Source organism: Diachasmimorpha longicaudata, chromosome 3 (assembly GCF_034640455.1).
Source record: "Diachasmimorpha longicaudata isolate KC_UGA_2023 chromosome 3, iyDiaLong2, whole genome shotgun sequence".
Lineage (NCBI taxonomy): Eukaryota > Metazoa > Arthropoda > Insecta > Hymenoptera > Braconidae > Diachasmimorpha > Diachasmimorpha longicaudata.
The window spans coordinates 6,994,502-7,012,121 of NC_087227.1; the positions used below are offsets into that span (position 1 = coordinate 6,994,502).

The 17,620-nt window shown below is 38.0% G+C and overlaps 5 protein-coding genes across 18 annotated transcripts; 2 read left to right on the forward strand and 3 right to left on the reverse strand.

The window, feature by feature from the left end:
- Window positions 1–141: 141 nt before the first annotated feature.
- Window positions 142–2,703, reverse strand: LOC135160595 (kynurenine/alpha-aminoadipate aminotransferase, mitochondrial-like). 2 transcript variants are annotated; one of them, XM_064117306.1, is made up of 8 exons: window positions 2,543–2,703; window positions 2,272–2,434; window positions 1,761–1,947; window positions 1,447–1,563; window positions 1,060–1,383; window positions 794–920; window positions 429–637; window positions 142–345 (listed from the first exon to the last, which is right to left on the reverse strand). In XM_064117306.1, the coding sequence occupies exons 1-8, from the start codon at window positions 2,607–2,609 to the stop codon at window positions 298–300; spliced, it is 1,242 nt and encodes a 413-aa protein (XP_063973376.1). In that variant the 5' UTR covers window positions 2,610–2,703; the 3' UTR covers window positions 142–297. The 2 variants fall into 2 exon arrangements, with proteins under 2 accessions (XP_063973376.1, XP_063973377.1); XM_064117307.1 differs by having other exon boundaries at window positions 2,272–2,429; window positions 2,543–2,664.
- A 237-nt stretch (window positions 2,704–2,940) lies between these two features.
- LOC135160584 (probable serine/threonine-protein kinase DDB_G0268642) lies at window positions 2,941–7,045 on the reverse strand. 3 transcript variants are annotated; one of them, XM_064117284.1, is made up of 9 exons: window positions 7,028–7,045; window positions 6,667–6,937; window positions 6,231–6,401; window positions 6,001–6,157; window positions 4,997–5,738; window positions 4,380–4,550; window positions 4,121–4,279; window positions 3,868–4,005; window positions 2,941–3,385 (listed from the first exon to the last, which is right to left on the reverse strand). In XM_064117284.1, exons 2-9 carry the CDS (start codon window positions 6,734–6,736, stop codon window positions 3,179–3,181), a joined length of 1,815 nt encoding a protein of 604 aa, XP_063973354.1. In that variant the 5' UTR covers window positions 6,737–6,937; window positions 7,028–7,045; the 3' UTR covers window positions 2,941–3,178. The 3 variants fall into 3 exon arrangements, with proteins under 3 accessions (XP_063973354.1, XP_063973355.1, XP_063973353.1); XM_064117285.1 differs by lacking the exon at window positions 7,028–7,045 and having other exon boundaries at window positions 4,997–5,190; window positions 5,320–5,738; window positions 6,667–6,980; XM_064117283.1 differs by lacking the exon at window positions 7,028–7,045 and having other exon boundaries at window positions 6,667–6,980.
- Window positions 7,046–7,066: 21 nt separating this feature from the next.
- LOC135160603 (large ribosomal subunit protein uL15m) lies at window positions 7,067–8,905 on the forward strand. The gene is made up of 5 exons (XM_064117319.1): window positions 7,067–7,321; window positions 7,424–7,578; window positions 7,848–8,013; window positions 8,072–8,231; window positions 8,532–8,905. The coding sequence occupies exons 1-5, from the start codon at window positions 7,214–7,216 to the stop codon at window positions 8,831–8,833; spliced, it is 891 nt and encodes a 296-aa protein (XP_063973389.1). The 5' UTR covers window positions 7,067–7,213; the 3' UTR covers window positions 8,834–8,905.
- LOC135160593 (WW domain-containing oxidoreductase) lies at window positions 8,260–11,532 on the reverse strand. 6 transcript variants are annotated; one of them, XM_064117299.1, is made up of 8 exons: window positions 11,391–11,532; window positions 10,606–10,656; window positions 10,289–10,525; window positions 9,926–10,121; window positions 9,649–9,834; window positions 9,348–9,517; window positions 8,963–9,236; window positions 8,260–8,726 (listed from the first exon to the last, which is right to left on the reverse strand). In XM_064117299.1, the coding sequence occupies exons 1-8, from the start codon at window positions 11,530–11,532 to the stop codon at window positions 8,711–8,713; spliced, it is 1,272 nt and encodes a 423-aa protein (XP_063973369.1). In that variant the 3' UTR covers window positions 8,260–8,710. The 6 variants fall into 6 exon arrangements, with proteins under 6 accessions (XP_063973369.1, XP_063973368.1, XP_063973370.1 ...); XM_064117298.1 differs by having other exon boundaries at window positions 8,260–9,236; XM_064117300.1 differs by having other exon boundaries at window positions 8,260–9,236; window positions 10,606–10,670.
- LOC135160577 (uncharacterized) lies at window positions 11,435–17,422 on the forward strand. Of its 6 annotated transcripts, none has more exons than XM_064117266.1 (14): window positions 11,435–11,574; window positions 12,053–12,627; window positions 13,020–13,065; window positions 13,271–13,447; window positions 13,556–13,738; window positions 13,804–13,920; window positions 14,200–14,244; window positions 14,321–14,368; window positions 14,577–14,705; window positions 14,771–14,848; window positions 15,201–16,217; window positions 16,439–16,534; window positions 16,669–16,731; window positions 16,813–17,422. In XM_064117266.1, the coding sequence occupies exons 2-14, from the start codon at window positions 12,053–12,055 to the stop codon at window positions 16,966–16,968; spliced, it is 2,730 nt and encodes a 909-aa protein (XP_063973336.1). In that variant the 5' UTR covers window positions 11,435–11,574; the 3' UTR covers window positions 16,969–17,422. The 6 variants fall into 6 exon arrangements, with proteins under 6 accessions (XP_063973336.1, XP_063973339.1, XP_063973333.1 ...); XM_064117263.1 differs by lacking the exon at window positions 11,435–11,574 and adding an exon at window positions 11,687–11,978; XM_064117265.1 differs by lacking the exon at window positions 11,435–11,574 and adding an exon at window positions 11,687–11,934.
- Window positions 17,423–17,620: the final 198 nt, after the last annotated feature.

Consider the following 17,620-nt stretch of genomic DNA (forward strand, 5'->3'; position numbering starts at 1 on the left):
AATGTACGCTGAATAAACGTAAAAAAACCATCCCGAATTTTCCAGTCTCTAATCCAATTTTGAAACGCCCCCAAGAAGGGGTTTTCCCCCACAAGAATAACAGGGTGGCACGAGAAATAGGGGATGTATTTTTTTCTATCACTCGTAATCATTTAAAAAACTTGTAGTCATTCTTTCTCTATTTTCTTTATTTTTACTGTTAAAAACTCCATTTTATCACAATATCCGATAGTAAAGTGATCGATCGATGTGTCTGTTAATTAATTCTCCAGATTTTGAACCGCGAGCATCCCTATTTTACTCCATCCCTTGTTGGCGCAGACATTTTGAAAGAATTCTCATTGCCTGACAAAGAAAATCCAAAAGATAAAAACCTTGATGATGGTATGGACCTGAAAATTAACCGGTGGATTGCATGAAGGATTTACCTTGTCGACTTCTTCCTCCGTGGAGAAGCTGTAGCACAAGCGCAGGTGGTTATCCTCCTGATACTCGTCGTAATCGAAGGCACTTCCAGGAATGATGAACACCCCGTTGGGAATTAATTTCTCCATGATTAGATCTAAAGCATTGTCCTTCGTTTTGAGTTTTATCCAGACGAACATACCGGCCTTGGGGACTGACCATTCTGCCACACCTGGAGCACGCAGTAACACAAATTATATAATTTTATAGTCGGAGGGAGATCGAGGAGACCATCAGAGGCCTAATAGTTCATACGGGAAAGCCAGATAGACTTTATAGTTTCTTAAATCAATAAATTGATAAGAGACGCGGAGTATTGGCCCCTGACCTTTCAGATGTTCCTCCACAGATCTGACCATCATGTCACGTTGAGACCTATAGAAATTCTGAACTTTTGCGATGTGCGTGTCAAACTCTTCTGGGGACCAGCTCTCCAGAAGCTTGAACATCAATATCTGGAATATAAAAGGCTGGTGAATCTCTATATTGAATTTCTCTCGGTCAATATTGACGTGTGTCAACTTCAAATGTTAATCATCATCATCCTCATCATCATCACCATCGTCAAGGAATTTTTGGAGCAATTGTCCTCACCTGCGACAACGAAGAAGCATGAAGGACTGTATTCTGCAAGCTCACGATCACCTTGTCTATGATCTCCTGACCTGCTGTCACCACTCCCAGTCGTAGTCCAGAGCTGACAACTTTGCTGAATGAATCCAGCCGAATGACCCGTCCATCGGTGTCCATGGATAGGAAAGATGGGGGCTGGCGATCGAGAAAATGAACGAAATAGTACGCATCATCCTCGATGATGAGGAAGTCGTACTTCTGCGCGAGTTTGTAGATACTTTTCTTTCGGTCTGTCGTGAGGACGGAGCCCGTTGGGTTCGCACCAGTGGGGTTCACGCACAGGGCCTGAGTATTTTCATTAAATTTTCATCAATCAAAGAATTATTGATTTTTAAATATTCCACGTACTTTCGGTAATGTCAGGTTTTTCTTCAATCGCGAGCTACAAATTTTCTCGATTTCCTCCGGAATGACCCCATCGGCGTCCTGGGGAATTCCAATGTACTCTGGCCGCATGGCGTGCACCTGATCTTATCGTTAAAAAAATATAAAATTGAGTGAGAGCAAATAAATTATGAAGCAGGAGGAAAGTGAGTACTAGTCGCCCTAGGGTAGAAAGTTACTTCCAGGAGTATATCTGTTTGGGTTTTTCCAATTGGTCCCCCCGCCCCTTCTATTTACCCTGAGTGAGGGAAAAACGTTATTAGTATTCAGACACTGACTGCAGCTATGGTCCCGGCGTAGGCAGGTGCCTGCACCATAATAGGATCGCCCTCGTCGATCATCATATCGAGGATCTTGTAAAATCCGTCCTGGGACCCAGGGACAACAGCGACGTCCCAGTTCTTGAATGGCGGACTGTGCCACCGGGTTTGGAAGTCTTTCCATTTGTTAACCAAAGGAAAATATCTAGAATGGAATTAAAATTTGTTTTCTAATCAAACTGAAAATTGGCGTCTGGCTTTATTTCTTCTCAATATTGATTTTGCACTGTACAGTGAGAAATGTCAATAGCAAAGAAATTTTCAAGAAAATAGTTGCATAATAAATTGCATATTATGTGTTATTTACAAAGATAATATCTCTAGTGTTCCCTTGTTGCTCAAATGACTCCTGACATGTTTTCCAGGGGATTAATAACTATCTAATAATACAGGATTGATAACATCAGTTATCAATTGTTAGTGTTATTGCCACTGACCCAATTATCAAATAAAAACTGCAGATTTTTACCCTTGAGATGGTCCGTACTGCAGTCCATCTCCCATTTCTTTTGGCGATAAGCTTATCGTTTTATCTCCACACTCGACTGATAAATTTTGAAATGGAAACATCGCGGAATTGGGCATACCAGACGCCAGATTAATCGAGCCAGGATTTTGCAAGTACAACTTCGCTAGTGACAGAGGATCATCATTAGTAATTATCCGAAATTAAATTAATCTATTTTACAAAATCATTCTGAACATTATTGATAATCCACTTCTGCCGAATAATGACTTACTCAATCGCCTGATGAGATTATCTCTTCGGAAATGAGTTCTTCTCGCAAAAAATTTCGTGTAATCCATTTTAATTTGTCGCGGAGACCACAAGATCTACGTTACCAGTCTCTTTCGAGACCTGGAGATGACTGAAGAATGACGCGATTTATCGAACTGCGAGTGAACAACGTCAAGTCGAGTGGGTTACATGTAACTGATAATGATAACGCGAATCTCGTGATTGTCGAGGAGAGAAAGTTGTTCTATTTTTATTTTTGCTTCCGAGTGGAAGCTTAGTAAGCCCTAATTTTTGCGATCCTTTGATTGCTTGAAAATTATCGCGAAATGCCTGAACAAATGTTTTGACTCAATTTTGTATAACATACTGGACAGTCAATAAATCAACCACATGACATCATTCAACGATTAACTTGCTTTATTCTTTCATAGTTTATAAAAATACTAAACAAGATAATCATACTTCGCAAATTACCAAAATCTGAATAATAAAATAGTTTTAATATCTAAAAAGTATAAAAAATTGTTCCTAGCATTATCGACAGTCATATTCTTCTCAAAACTTAACTACATTACATTTATTTCTCTTTATCCAAGGACGTCCCATTGACCCGTAGTCTCTTGGCTTCCGGAATACTTTAACTGGTGCTTTCAGCCTCATCGAGCTTCAGCTTCAGCTCCGAAATCTTCATCCTCAAATTATTAATGAGATCATCTTTCTCTTTTATCCTGTTTTTCAAATCAGCTATGATAAAGTCCTTATCAACGTTCAAATTTTGTAATAATTCGGTGGTGGAGGGACGTTGAGCGGGATCGATGAGCAGGAGTTGTTTAATAATATCAGCCTGTGGAGAAGAAAAAGGGTAATCTGGAGAGTGTAAAGGGCTTGATGACTAGAAAAATTGAAAAAATAAAAACACCTGGAAAATAATTTTTAGCGATAACTTTAATCATAAAATAAAATGAAGGCTGTGTTCAGTTCACTTTGACCAAAATACTGTAGTGGAGTAATAATACGAGACATGTGCATGCCACCCAGAAGAGGTTATGTGTGAATATCCTGTGCAAGGAGGAAAATTGCAAGATTGTCAGTAAAATCTTTCTTGTAACCCACACTTTGTTTTAAAAAAAATATTTTGAAGAAAATTTCACCATCCCCTTTCATTTATGATTTATTTATCGAAAACTAACGATTGGCGAAATGCACGAATTTCTTTTACCCCTTCATCGCCAAATTGAAGCTACAAGCAAAATTACAGAAGATTTAACCAGGTGTTTTTAATGAAATTTTAAAAGTCTAATTATGATTTAACGAAGATTTTTTTACCCATTTAGGATTGTTTTCGATGAATTCCTCCGGCATTTTTCCTGATTTCAGTTGTTTAATAAGGGAATTCCTTTCCATTCCCGTCTTCATAGGGAAGAATATTTCGAAAAGCACTATACCTAGGCTGTAGAGATCACTCTGAAAGCGCAATCACAAAAATGAATGTGAATAGTTAATTAATACCAATTTCTACTACATTAATTTTTCCTAGGAATTAATTCGTTATTAAAAATTGTAATGAAATTGCGATTACTTTGGGATTGCACTGTCCATTAAGTTGTTCTGGTGCAGTATACAGTTCAGTTCCGAAAACGGGATGATGGCTCTCGCTTTTACGAGGACACGCCAATCCAAAGTCCCCAACTTGAATTTCAACTCGCTGACCAATGACGCCGATGAAAATATTGCTGGGCTGCAGTAAACGTGATTTTTAGTTAAGAAATTTTGTGGATCTTATCGGCATTGGTATTCCACCACTGATAAGCCAATGAATTACTAATTCAGATAACTACCTTGATATCGTGATGTACAATGTCTCGAGAATGCATGTAATGTAGGCCATCCAGTATTTGTTTTAGAATTGTTGTTGCTATTGGCTCTGGTGTAGATTCCAGTCGCTCGTCCAACCACGTTCGCAAGGTTTTCTCGCAGAGAGCCATTTGAATGTAAATTGTTGCATATCTCTGGTCATGAGAAATTTATTATTGACTATGTAAACGCAATTTAAATGACTTTTAAAGAATTAAAACAATGAATAAAAAATTTCCGTATATGACTTGGGGATTTTTTATTTGAAAAAATTCCCTAGAATTTTCGCTCCTTTTTTTTTTTACTGGTGCATTTTCTTTATTTCATTTCATTATCGAATTTATTTTATAGTCTTTAAAAGTTGAATGAATAGCTGTATACTGACTTTTGATATTTTTTCGCTGGAATAATGTTTCTTCATTTTTTTATACTCTTTCCTAGTTTTTCTTTGAAAATAAGTTCTTGTTCTTTAGAAAATGTTTTTCCGCATTTTGTAGGGATTTTTTTTTCGGGAAAGCCTTTTCTAGGGGTATTTTCAGGTATTTCTTGCGGGAAAATTTTCCAAAAGAAATCATATTCGAAAAGTATTCAAAAAACTCACAACTCTCGGCGAATAGTATTGACAGATTTTGCCGTTACTGAGATCACTAGGTGTAGGCGACGCAATCTCCTCGACATCATTGCTGTCAGAGCTGATACTGTTATCAATATTCTCCCCGTCGTCATTTCTAAAAGACACAACATCAGAATTTCTCTCTGCCGACACTCCATCCAGATTTTTATCGATTCTCCTGCCTATAATATCGATCGTTGAATTGAATTCTTGAAATCGATGATTAGCAACGTCACCGTGGCTCGTCGAAAAGTCGCTGTCCCATTCACGACGATTATTTTGACGACTAATTGAATTTGTTATATACATACCGAGACGAGAGGGTGAATCATTTCTTACGCGATCCGACGAGAAACTTGTTTTAAACTGATTAGCAGTCTGTGTTTCATACGAGTTCGTTTCGGGGGACAAACGTCTCAAGGACGATCTCCTGGTTCTCGTTCTGGATTTTGTTGCGGGCAGGGGCAGAAGGGAGTGAGGCAGGTTGTGCTCGATCCAGGCGCCTTTATAGGCGACAATGTTGGTGTGGTTGAGCTTGGCAAGGGTTTTTACCTCCTTCAGCTGCTGGAGAATGTTTTTCACTCGTCCTGATTTCACCACAATCTTCTTTATGGCGTACTCGTGGCCGTCGAGACGGTGGACTGCTCGATAGACATTGCCGAAGCCTCCGGAGGCGATGAACTCACGCTCCTCGAACTCTATTGCGTAGCGAGACCAGTCAGGAGATAGACTGGGAGAATTTGTCGGTTTTTATTTTTAAACTGCGACACAGGACTTTTTGATTGAATTTTTGGGGAATGATTATAAAGACTACATAGCTTTAGACAAGCAGAAAACCATTTTTCTGTATTTAAGTGGAAAGAATTGTTCTTCAGAAGTATACTGTTGAAAATTGGGATAGGTTAGGTCACTCTCAAATGAAAGGGGCACAAATCGGTATTCTGTGAACACGATGATACCCCAGTAAGTGCCACTGAATTATATATACTCACTTTGGAAATTCTATAATACTTTCCGATCCTGCAGCGGCCCTGGCCACTGTCATCAGGTTGTACCAGGCCTGTTGGTATTGACCCCTCATGCTCTCGAACTCCATCATGTTGTAGGAGCTGTCAATCAGCTTCATCTCGTGTAATTTATCACACAGAACTGCAGACAATACTTGTATCAATGTCGATTCAACTATCTCTAGGTTATACATCAGATAGAAATTGAGACTCACTGAAGTATAATTTATTTCTTCGGGTGGGATCTGTCTCAAACATAGCACAGATACTCTTGAGGAGGGACTCTATGAGGAGGCTCGTCGATGGTGCAACTCTTCCAACAATTTGTCCACCACTTGGTCCATCGTGGGCCTCGTCCAGACGCCGGGTTGTCCTCGAGTCGTTTCCTTCAAATAAAAACAGTAATCGTTGTGTAAGAAATTATGATTTAATAAACGAATGACTTGGTAAAAGAGAATGATCCTGAAATAAAAAATTATCGAATGATTGTCGTTTTCATTCTACATAAATGGCCGTTGCTAGACCATTCACATTGATCATTAAAAAAAATCCAGCCAACATTGGGTAAACGAATAATTAAATAAATAGGCAAAATTAAAGAACAAGACCTGTATGCAAATTATATAAATAAATTTATAGTACTGCACTCACCATTATCAAATGTTGATATTGTCTCCAACTTCTGCCAAGGGTTAAACTGATTTCCATTGCCGTTACTCATTGTTAAATACTGCAATCTAATCCCTAAATTACGAATATCAAATCTCTCCTAATATTCTATTGTTTATTGACATAACATGAGATCAATTATGATTTTATTGTTCTTATTATGGGCAAATGGTCTTCGACTTGAGGTTATAAGTCTCGTCACCATGATCGGACCACAACTCCAATTTCTAATTTTCCTCGTGTATTTTACCACCTACGGAATCGAGTTCCATATCAATCTACTGTCACAGCATTATATTCACGAGGAAAATATCATCGAATTTGCCGATTTCGAGCCACTCACCGGTTGATAGTGGGGTAGGAGTAATTTATCCCCTTGGCCAGTGGCGCCACATTTAGCGAATTTAGGTTATGTTTGTCATGCTCATCAACATCCAGTTGAAATCCTCGTAGAAAAGAATTATCTTGAAGGTGAAAAATTAACAATTGGGAATTGTTGTGGAGTGATAATCGAAGTGATCAGTTCAAAATGGGAGGACTGCAAAAAGGAGGTCGGGAGTTGGCGCTGACAATGCTGAGGTCATTGCCCAGAGTTTGTTTGGGAAATTTGAGAGCTAATCCTGGCACTGTAAAGAAGGTAAGAAATTAAATTACCAATTAAAAACAATGGCTGTGTTAATATTAATCAAGTAATTGGGGCAGAAATTTCAGCTGATAGATCTGTTCATTTTTTTTGTAGAACAAAAGGGGAAGGGCTGCTCATGGGGGTGATAAGCATGGTCATGGTAACAAGGGCTCGGGACAGAGGCAGAATTACATGAGGACTGGTTATGAAACTGGAAATGTTCCATTCTACCTCAGATTTCAGTTCGAGCCCTATTACAAAGGACATCAGTGAGTATTTTTATTAAGTCAGAATTTTTTTTATCTCAATAAAATAGTCAATATCTGGGGATCGAATGGTCCAATTGAGAGGAGTCAATTCTCATTTTGACGCTTAAAACATTATCTTGAAAATGAGTGAAAATATTTTGAGATTCACTCAGCCAATCCTAAGTAATTGACGATTAAGGATGAGATTGCAAAAAATTCATTTATTTTCCATCTAAACAATTAATTGCACTGGCCAAAAAGTTTCTAATATGTGATTTTAATTCTTCCAGTGTCCGGAGACAATATCCCCCACTGAGTCTCCTGCAACTCCAAATGATGATTGATACCAACAGAATCGATGCCTCGAAACCGATAGACCTTGTCAGTCTATTCAACACTGGTCTTTATCACCACGATTTTATGGACACACATGCAGGGGTCCATCTTACTGATGAAGTACGTACAGTCGTCTTCATCATATTTTCAGAGCTTGACAATTTATCTTCGTTTTTAGGGAATCAACAATTTCAAAGCGAAAGTGAATATTGAGGTTCAGTGGGCGACCGAACCAGTGATCGCTGCTATTGAGAAGAACGGAGGGATCATAACAACAGCATTTTATGATCGGGGGAGTTTACACTGTTTGTATGACGCCATGAAATTCTTCAAGAAAGGTAAAAAAAAATTAAACCTCCAATCAAGTAATTTTCACGGTAAATTTTTTTAACAGATTACAGTGAAATAAAAATTCATTAATTAGTTGAACTGACGAGATATTAGTTTAGTTGGTGCAGTATTTAAATTAATCAATTCACAGGCAATAATGAGGCAGATAAACAAAATTAAATACCAGAATTAAGAAATAGCATCAAATTGAATGGAAGCACTAATTAATACTGGGATGACGATCGGCTCATCTAAATGAATACAAATATAATGATGAGAAATATTGAATGAACAACTGGAATTTTCAGGTGAACCAATTCCTCGACGAATGCTACCACCCAGTGACTGCCTGGAGTATTACTCGAACGCTGCGACTCGCGGATACCTGGCAGACCCAGACAAAGTAGCATACGAACGTCTGGTCCTCGCTCAGAAGTACGGATACACTCTCCCGAAGTATGAAGAGGATCCGGACTATGAGATGCTGTCAGAGAGAAAGGACCCTAGACAGATATTCTATGGATTAGAGCCCGGCTGGTTGGTGAGTTTGAAGGACAGGGCGATTTTAAAACCAAAGGCCGATTATCTCAAAGAGTATTACGCCAATTAACATTCACCATGATTATTATTACATATGTACAGTTGATGAAAATATATAAAAAATTACAAAAGAACTGAGAAATTTTTGAGGTTGAGAATTCACTGAGGGGGACTTTTTCATTTGAGGGCTAGATCGTACCACAATTTTTCTCTCTTGACGATGTTTATGATCATTTCCTGGCTGACACTCCATAATCTTGAGGCCAGTGTGGAGTCCAAAGAGGTGTTCGAGGGCTCACACCTGAAACAATTATTGAAATAAAGCCCTGTGGCTCCTTCCAATTCTGGTGCTGCTGCGCAAAAAACAGAGGTGCTTGCTGCCTGCTGCAGGGACTTGGTGAAGGGCTTCACCAGGGCGAAGAGGAGTCTGTAGAACCAGGAGTAACGCGCTAAGTCTGTATAGACCATGTTTCCTGATTGGATGGAGGAAAACAATTCAGTCATCAAATTTTTGAATTTTTATTCATTTTATCATTCAATCATTCACATAAAATGATTGGTAGTTGTTTGGAGTATTGGTTTACCTGGATGACAGCTGAAGATACTGACTGAAGGCCATCTCCTAGCCAGTTCTTGGGCGACAAGAATGTTGCAAAGTTTGGAGTCGTTATAGGATGACAACTGCCAGTATTTATAAGCTGGAGGCGAGAGTGTCAGGGGGTGGATATCTTCTGGTATTTGAATAGTTGAAAACCTAAATAAAAAAAAAGGATATCAAATGAAATATACGAAATAAAATAATGTCGGAAACTCTTAAGAAAATTATAATCATTTCTCTCATTCTCCAATCAACTGACTTTAGTTAAACAATAAAGGTGATTGTACCTATGAGATTCACTCGAGACAATCACAACTCTGGAATTTCTGCAACTCCTGATGGGATGCTCTAGGAGTAACGTAAAATAGTATTGAGCTAGGTGATTGACTTGGAATGTCATCTCATAACCATCCTGGGTCAGAGTATAAGGCAGAGCAAATACACCGGCGTTGAGAACCAGTATGTCAAGAGTCCTAAAGCACAGGAAATTTTTAGTTTATAATAATTTCAATCCATTGTTGTGCGATAGGCAGTCAACAAGAGAGAATGCTCATCATGTGGTACCTGTACTGTTGCTTGAACTTTTCCGCAGCCTCTTTAACACTGTGTAGTGAGGAGAGATCAATCCGCAGGGTATCACATATGACGTTTTCCCTTTCTTTTTTTATCTGTTGGATGGCAGCTTCCGCTTTTTCCTCGCTTCTACAGGCAAATATTACACTGCATCCATGAAGAGCTAGGGATCTGGCTGTTTGAAAGCCTGGAAAATATGCCATGAAGTTTGTTTTTACTCTTGAAGATCACTCAAATAGGATATTTTACAGCCAAAGAATCGTAGGATGCAATTTGCAGTTGCTACTGAGGAAATCTCAGAGTTGCTTCTCTGCTCAAGTTGCCATATAACCTACAGAAAATATTGTGATGTACCTATGCCAGTGTTAGCACCAGTAACAATTGCTACCTTTCCTCTCAAGTCCCTGCCATGCAGGACTGCGAGAGCTGGGGTATTGGCATCAAATCGTTGTCTGACTGGTTGCAAGGGTTCTCTGTACTCAGTGGCAAATGCCAATCGTGGATCAGTGTACGTTGTCGTACGATTTGCGTGGTCAACAAATACAACCTTTCCATCATCAGAGACACATTTCTCCCATCCAGCTGGTAATTCTGCAACAATTCATCTATTTTGGTAAAGATAACGTGATATTTTAATGCTACGGAGCATTAATTAAGTTTGTGATGATTACCTCCTTCTACTATTTTCTTTCGACCGGTACGTGGATGTGTCCACTGAGTGCCTTTTGTATAGTGACTAAAATGGTTAGAAGATAATCATCTTAAGGCACAATTACAATAACCAGGGTGCCAAGTTTAACTTATGTATTTTTCAGTTAAATAAATTCAGTAAAAAAAAGAAAAGACTCCGTCATCATCACCCACTTCGATATTTAGATGTTTCTAATGTTGTGGGACAGTTCCACTTCTGTGTCGAATCGTTAATTGAGTTTTTAGTTGAAGTAATCACGATAAAAATTAATTATACTAGGTGAATTTCACACGATTCATTTTTGTCAAGGTCATATGAGATATCCTGAAAAAGATTTGACAAATATTTCCCGAATAAATTGGGGATTTTCGAAAAATTCTCCCAGTTCTCTGGGGCATGAATACATGTCACAAACGTGGCACCCTGGTGATCACAATCGCCCCCCATCTCAAGAATATTAATGGAGACGTTGGTACTTACCAAGAATCTCTGATGAGATCATGTATTCATTGCAGAATATTAAATGAAGAGAATGCAAAAAATTGATTAAACAAAATGGAGGAGTTCTTTTTAAATTGACAAATCACATTTTGTAATTTTCCATGCACTCTCACCCCACCATATCAATTAATACAACAGAGACAGCATTTTCATTGTTTACAAAAACAAGGAAGGAAGAGTTGGCCGAATTTTGGGAATGTTTTGCAGTAGTTGGCCGTCATAAATCAGAATATAACCTGTAAGTAGGAGTTATTTCGGACTCACTTGACGTAGTAAACATTTCCGTCGAGGGTCGCCCTCTCCTCCCACCCAGGGGGTAGTTCATCCTCGCTATCAGAGTCGTGTAAAATACTGACCATTCTAGGGATGCACACGTTGCAGAGTGACTTGATTCACCGGAGTGCATCCACCAATGTCACTTTGACGTTCACCGCACGGCGTCCCCGAGGTTTGCACGTACTAATTTCGTGGAATACCACACATTTGTTATGGCGCTTTCAATATCATTCGCATAGGTTCGATTGGCCGCCATTTTCGATCAGATGTCATGTTTTTTACATAAGGGAGATAGTACAATGAAAAAAAGTGCTGACATCGGCAGGCACAGTCTCTCTGTCCATCCACCATCGAATAATCATTGTCATTATGAATTTGTTGAGAATTCTAAGCACATTAGGCGGATCCTTTGCTCAATAAACCTGACAATCCAGAATTTCTGATATAATAAGCTGTGCTGTGACGTTGCTCTATTTGAAGGTTAATACCAGCGTTACGTGTACAACTGCTAGGATTATGTGAATTAATTAATGTGTGTGGTGTCTTAATTGCATAAAAAATTGCCTGTGTTAAGATGTGTGAAACTACAATGATCGACAAATTGCGTTGATCAACAAATCATTGAAAACTGATTTTATTTTGGATCACAGATGGAACAACTGAAATCCTTGAGCGATCCAATGCTATCATCAGCCAATTCTCTGGATGCATGCACTGCTCCAAGCACAGAATCTGGTGATATTTGTGGAGAGAGAAGTGGACTGCAGATTCTCGATGAATTCCGAAGACTATACGAAACACGAATAGCGAGCATCAACTGTGATGACTCCAATGCTTTACGTGTAAAAATGAACATCATGGAAGAGTGGATCAGGGACCTCGATGCTCAAAATGTGATGTTAGTGAAGACTGTTCAGGAGCTTGAGGAGGCAGCTTATCAGAGGGTCAAGATACTGGAGGACAAACTGAAGCAAACATCGCAGCTGATCACTGAAAATATGACACGGTTTGAGGAGCCCACTCATCACAGGTTAAATGATATCACAGAGAGGCTGGACTACTTGGAGCATGAAAAGAGCTTTTTCAAACAGAAGATCAGTAATCTGCAGAATGATATTGCTGGACTATTGGAGTTGGTGAAACGGGGATACTACGAGGGTCGCTGGAGTCTCCAGGGGATCAATCTGTGTGAATTGAAGGATACTGACCTTCCCATTCCATTCAGGTAATTTTAAACATTTTGAATGAAGTCAAAATGGAGAATTGGTTGACTTGGCCACAGTTTTATTCATTTTGGAACGTCATCCTCGTCAATCAGAAGGAAATTTGCCAGGATTTATTCTCACAGAAAATCTGTGCATTTGTTGAATGCATTGAATTCAGGAGAAATGACATGAGTTAGATAAGACAAATGATTGGAAACATCATTTCCATTCAAGATCATTTCAGTCTATAAATATTTGAGCCCCTGCGAAATCCAAAATGAATAAACGATACCTGTATAAATTAATTTTCCATTACGAAAATTATTTCGATTCTCAAAATAATCAAAAATGCTAGCAATATCTCTTTAATTCTGGAAGAATTAATTCAAATCAATTATTTATTTTTCAACAGTGAGGATGAGCCCCGTGACGACCCTCCAACGAAGAAAGACCTAACGGTAACATTGGATCTTGGTGTTCTAAAAAATGGCAGAGGTCCCCACCTCATTTCTCTCCACTATTCCAAAGACCATAAATTTCATTCTCAAACAAACATGTCCCTGACATCCTAATTTCACTGCTCTGTGTTATCAACAATTACCATCGCAACAATGAGTTTTGTAATCGTTTATCTTTCTAATAAACTTATTTCTCCAAACTCAGGAGCATGATGAATTCAACTTATTATCTGAGGATGAGAAAATAATGTCCAGTCAAACCAGTGAGAGCAAAACAACTGTCGAGCATCATCAGCTGGAGCTGACGAATTTGCAGGATGAATTACAAAGGAAGCACAAGGAAGTGGAACGACTGAAAAATCATTTAACGTGTGTAGAAAAAGTACGTTGATTCGTGATAATTTATCAATCATCTCACATGCAAATAGAATAATACCAATTAAGATAAATTATAATAGTTAATGGATAAATGATGTTCTTTATGCATCAGGAGGCCTTAGAGGCAAGAGAAGCATTGACAGTAGAAGTAGCCGAGAAACACGACCAGACAATAATGTTGAAAGATCAAATGGCAAATCTCGAGGAGCAATGTCGCCAAACGGCTATGCAGATGCAGTTCAAGGATGATATAATCAAGGAAATGCGAAATCAGTTGAAGCAAAGCAAGAAAAAGGTGAGACATATTGAGATCTGTCAATTGTTCTAGATTTAGATAAATCATGCTTCACATTGTCGCAGGTATTCCCCTGGCATCGAGAAAGATATGTTGCCATTCCAAGTTTTGAGGTTAATGATCTAGATACCGCAAAAGTCTCTCACAGTGGGGTTTACCTGTTGCATTGTAGAAGTAGTGAGGCAAGTGTGAAGAGAAAAATGGCAAAGGAATTCCAGAGAGATCAAATTATTGCCAAGTCGATTGAAAATGTAGATGTTAGATGTAGCAAGTTGATAAGCCCACATGAGAATGCTGTCGTTGCCCCTGTATCGTCCTCAACTAATAAATAAATAGATAAACGAATCAATTACGAGTATGAGTATTAGCAATAGAGAATTATTTGTCACAGTGGCGGACGCATTATTGCAAATCGTTATTGCGAACCCATTTTTACGTGTATGGATTTTTTTTCATTCCAGGAACCGTCTCCTTCACCCACTGTTCAGTCGAAAAAATCCACTGGAGTAAGTATTTTTTGTTCATTGTTTCTTAAATGTACTTATCAAATCCAGAAGTTGCAATAAACAAGAATTGTTGCAGGTGACGTGGGGCGAGGTTTCCACTTGTGAAGAATCATACCAGAAGAAGGTAGTATTGAGAGTAGAGCAAAAGTAGTATTGAAGGGTGGGGTATGAATGGGCATTTTTTAATGAGAGGGTTGTTACTTTATTTATTTCGATTTTTTCTTAATCCCTTCGAAAATGTGCCCACATGTTAGCGAGTTCGTTATATTATTTGGGTTTGTTGAACCTATGAGAAACTTATAAACTCTTGTTTCTATTTTTTCTTTATCTAGAACCCCAGCGATAAAGTCCTAGGCTATTTACCAACTTTGAAAAATATGGAGAACGAACGCTCTGAATTGACAGAGGCGAAGAATATATTGGCTGAAATTCTGAAAACATTGAATTTTCATGAAAAAAGGGTAATTTGTCATTATCAACGACGAATCCGAAAGAAAAATAAACTACCATTTTATTCACGTCGTAGGCTTATGAAAAAGGACTGGCTGATGCTCATCGAAAGCTCCAGGATATGGGAAACCTCCTGGAAAATTACAAGACTCAGGTGATTGATTGTTTTTCGAGGTGAAATATAGTCCTTGCATTAAAATGCACGAAAGAATGTCATTGAGGGTCGAGTAGATTATCTGCATGATAACTAATCATCTGGCCGGCATTCTGCCTGAGGTTAAACCCCAAATAATTAATTTATAATCTTGTCTTTATCATAAATTATGTTAATTAATAAATTATTTAATATTAATTTTCCAATATGGTTTGAAAACAATCTTTGAATGTTTCCAGCATAAAACCAAATGCTGTTCTGGCAATAATCTATTCTAACCTCAAGATATTTTTTATATAATTCAATGTGACTAAATAAAATATCATAATATCTATATTTTATTTCATTCCAGAGCACAGAAGAAAATTCAGACTGCAACACCTTCATCAACAACACCAGTAAATTAACAGAAGCCATTACAATTATTTCAAAAATTTGCCTTGAAAAGGAGAACGGCATTGATCAACTAAAACTCATAGTGAAAAACTTTGATGACTGTAATAATCAAGGAGACTCGATAGAAGGAAGAGAACCCTCAATGTTTCCTAACAAACCCCCAGAGGTATGTCGTCAAGATTTTAACGCGATGGAGGAGTTCAGAGTTTGCACAGTGGAAGCCCAAGCAACTGTGGAGGATCTCCAAGAAGAAATGGTTGCCTTAGTTGCCAATCTGTCCAGCAGACACCAGAAATTCACTGAAGTAAAAATTTCTCTTGAGAAAAATCACCAAGAATTTGCAAAGACCAATGATGATTGGCTGAATGTCATAACGAGGTTAGGAGATGACATTGAAGAGAAACTCATCAGCAAGAGGACGATACTTGAGGGAGGCGTCAGACTGAAGGATTTTAAGAACGATATGAATGAGTGTCTAAGTAAATTCAATAGTAGGAGTCACAATGAAACATCGACTGATCAAGAAAAATTGTCAGCGAGAAAACTATCCACTGCATTTACCTCGGGGGACAATTTCTCAACCAGTTTCATGGACAAAGTCGTGGATGAGGTAGACTATATTCTGTGCAATATTCAGGTTCTGATATCCAAGGAGGATTCTACATGTAAATTATTGCTGAAATGCAAGGATCAGCTGCACCGTGTGAACAGTAATTTGGACGAGTTGAAGAAATTTTATGATCGTGTGCTGCGAGATGAAAATTTTGCTAAAGATGTATACGAGGAGAGGCTGACAAAGGTGCAAAAGTTAGAAAGAGAACTAGACGATGCACACACACGAATGCAGGATAATTTGGAGGATATCGTGAGGAGGAGTCAAGAATACGAGTCCTGTCGATATGATGAGTCTCCTGATTGTGTCGGTGGGGAAATTGAACGACTCAGGGGCATCGTGACTTCCAAGGACAAGCTGGTGAGTACTGAGCACATTTATTAATAATTCATTAATTGGTCGAATAATTAATCAGTGCAGTACTCGATAAATATACTGGCACGTGGAAAGGTTATTTCTTATCTATTTATTCAACTATCGCGTTACAAAGATTTTTCTTTGTTGACACCCGTTAATGCCTCCTCTGAAGACACCAAAATATATATTATATATGTAGTAAAATATATTGTGGGATTTTGCAGATTGAGCATAAAGATGAAATTATAAGAATTCAAAAGGACTCCATTCACGTTACGCAAGAAGAAATGAAACATTTGCAGAAAAAGATGCAGAAAAAGGTACTGACACTGATATTTATTTTTTTTATCTATTAATTTACTCTGCAAATTATATTTTGTGAAATATCTCGGCACGTACAAAAAGGGAAGTAACGGCAATATGATGTTCTCATGCCCCACATAACTAATTGCAGATTGATGTGAATGTGGCTAGTATTAACCAACATTTGGAGGAAAATAAACACTTGTTGGAGCAGGTGTGTAGTCGTTGAATATAACAATTCAATATTCCAACGTTGTTTTTACTTGAGGATAATTTTGTACTCATGAATTCACAGAGTAAACTGCAGAATGAAACCATAGAACATTTGCGAGAGGCTTTAGTCGATGCAAAAAAGTGTTTAGATCGTCAATGCGGTCAGAAATCCCTTGCTGACGTGTGGACTTCTATTACACCAGCAGTCTTTAATAATGGAGATGTTCATGATATTTAGACGGGAATTAGGTCGAGAAAAAAAATTATTTTCGATGCCATCGAGAATTTAACAGGACATCGTTAATTGGTCAACAAATTTTCGACTCACTGTTTACTGAGCAATTGTACAAATGTAGAATGAAAATAATCAAAACCACAGGAGAGAGGGTGGGGTAGAATGGACACCTTTTTATTTAAACTTATGCACTTGCAATCAACCTTCATAGAATGACTGTATAAAGAGAATCATGTGTTAATGGAGATTATTCAGTTATTGCCCGAGGGAATGGATAATTCACACCCCCAAAAACATCAAGTACTTTACTTGTCTATCAATACGGCAAACTTAATGTAAAAAATAGAATTTAAACATAAGCTATAAATAACTTTTTACCCCATTCAAGGATGTCATTTGATTCATCTATTTGTGTTTGTTGAAAACATTCGAGAAAATAAAAAACTTGGAAATAAAACCATTTTTTTGTCTATTTTACCCCACCCTCCCCTAAATCATGCTCACTCTTCTGTTAATCTTTGATTAAATACAGAAATTCATAAAACACAAGAATGTTCTATTTGTTTTTCTCTCTTCTCCTTAATCCTGTGGATAGAAAATCCTCTCTAAATTGTCAATAAACAAATAAGATCACATTTTGTCCAAGATATTTCAC

Bases quoted from the DNA above. Each gene is read 5' to 3' on its own strand.
- LOC135160577 (XM_064117266.1), top strand. From the start codon at position 12,053: ATGGAACAACTGAAATCCTTGAGCGATCCAATGCTATCATCAGCCAAT. The intron at 13,448-13,555 runs GTACGTTGATTC...TTTATGCATCAG, and splicing joins ATTTAACGTGTGTAGAAAAA to GAGGCCTTAGAGGCAAGAGA. The intron at 14,849-15,200 runs GTGATTGATTGT...ATTTCATTCCAG, and splicing joins TGGAAAATTACAAGACTCAG to AGCACAGAAGAAAATTCAGA.
- LOC135160584 (XM_064117284.1), bottom strand. From the start codon at position 6,736: ATGAGTAACGGCAATGGAAATCAGTTTAACCCTTGGCAGAAGTTGGAG. The intron at 4,551-4,996 runs GTGAGTTTTTTG...TCTCATGACCAG, and splicing joins AATACTATTCGCCGAGAGTT to AGATATGCAACAATTTACAT. The intron at 4,280-4,379 runs GTAGTTATCTGA...CGTTTACTGCAG, and splicing joins TTGTACATCACGATATCAAG to CCCAGCAATATTTTCATCGG.
- LOC135160603 (XM_064117319.1), top strand. From the start codon at position 7,214: ATGGGAGGACTGCAAAAAGGAGGTCGGGAGTTGGCGCTGACAATGCTG. The intron at 7,579-7,847 runs GTGAGTATTTTT...TAATTCTTCCAG, and splicing joins CCCTATTACAAAGGACATCA to TGTCCGGAGACAATATCCCC. The intron at 8,232-8,531 runs GTAAAAAAAAAT...TGGAATTTTCAG, and splicing joins CATGAAATTCTTCAAGAAAG to GTGAACCAATTCCTCGACGA.
- LOC135160595 (XM_064117306.1), bottom strand. From the start codon at position 2,609: ATGGATTACACGAAATTTTTTGCGAGAAGAACTCATTTCCGAAGAGAT. The intron at 2,435-2,542 runs GTAAGTCATTAT...CTCTGTCACTAG, and splicing joins TAATCTCATCAGGCGATTGA to CGAAGTTGTACTTGCAAAAT. The intron at 346-428 runs GTAAATCCTTCA...TTTCTTTGTCAG, and splicing joins CGGAGGAAGAAGTCGACAAG to GCAATGAGAATTCTTTCAAA.
- LOC135160593 (XM_064117298.1), bottom strand. From the start codon at position 11,532: ATGCACTCCGGTGAATCAAGTCACTCTGCAACGTGTGCATCCCTAGAA. The intron at 10,526-10,605 runs GTAATCATCACA...GAATTGTTGCAG, and splicing joins AAAGAAAATAGTAGAAGGAG to AATTACCAGCTGGATGGGAG. The intron at 9,835-9,925 runs GTACCACATGAT...CCTGTGCTTTAG, and splicing joins AAGTTCAAGCAACAGTACAG to GACTCTTGACATACTGGTTC.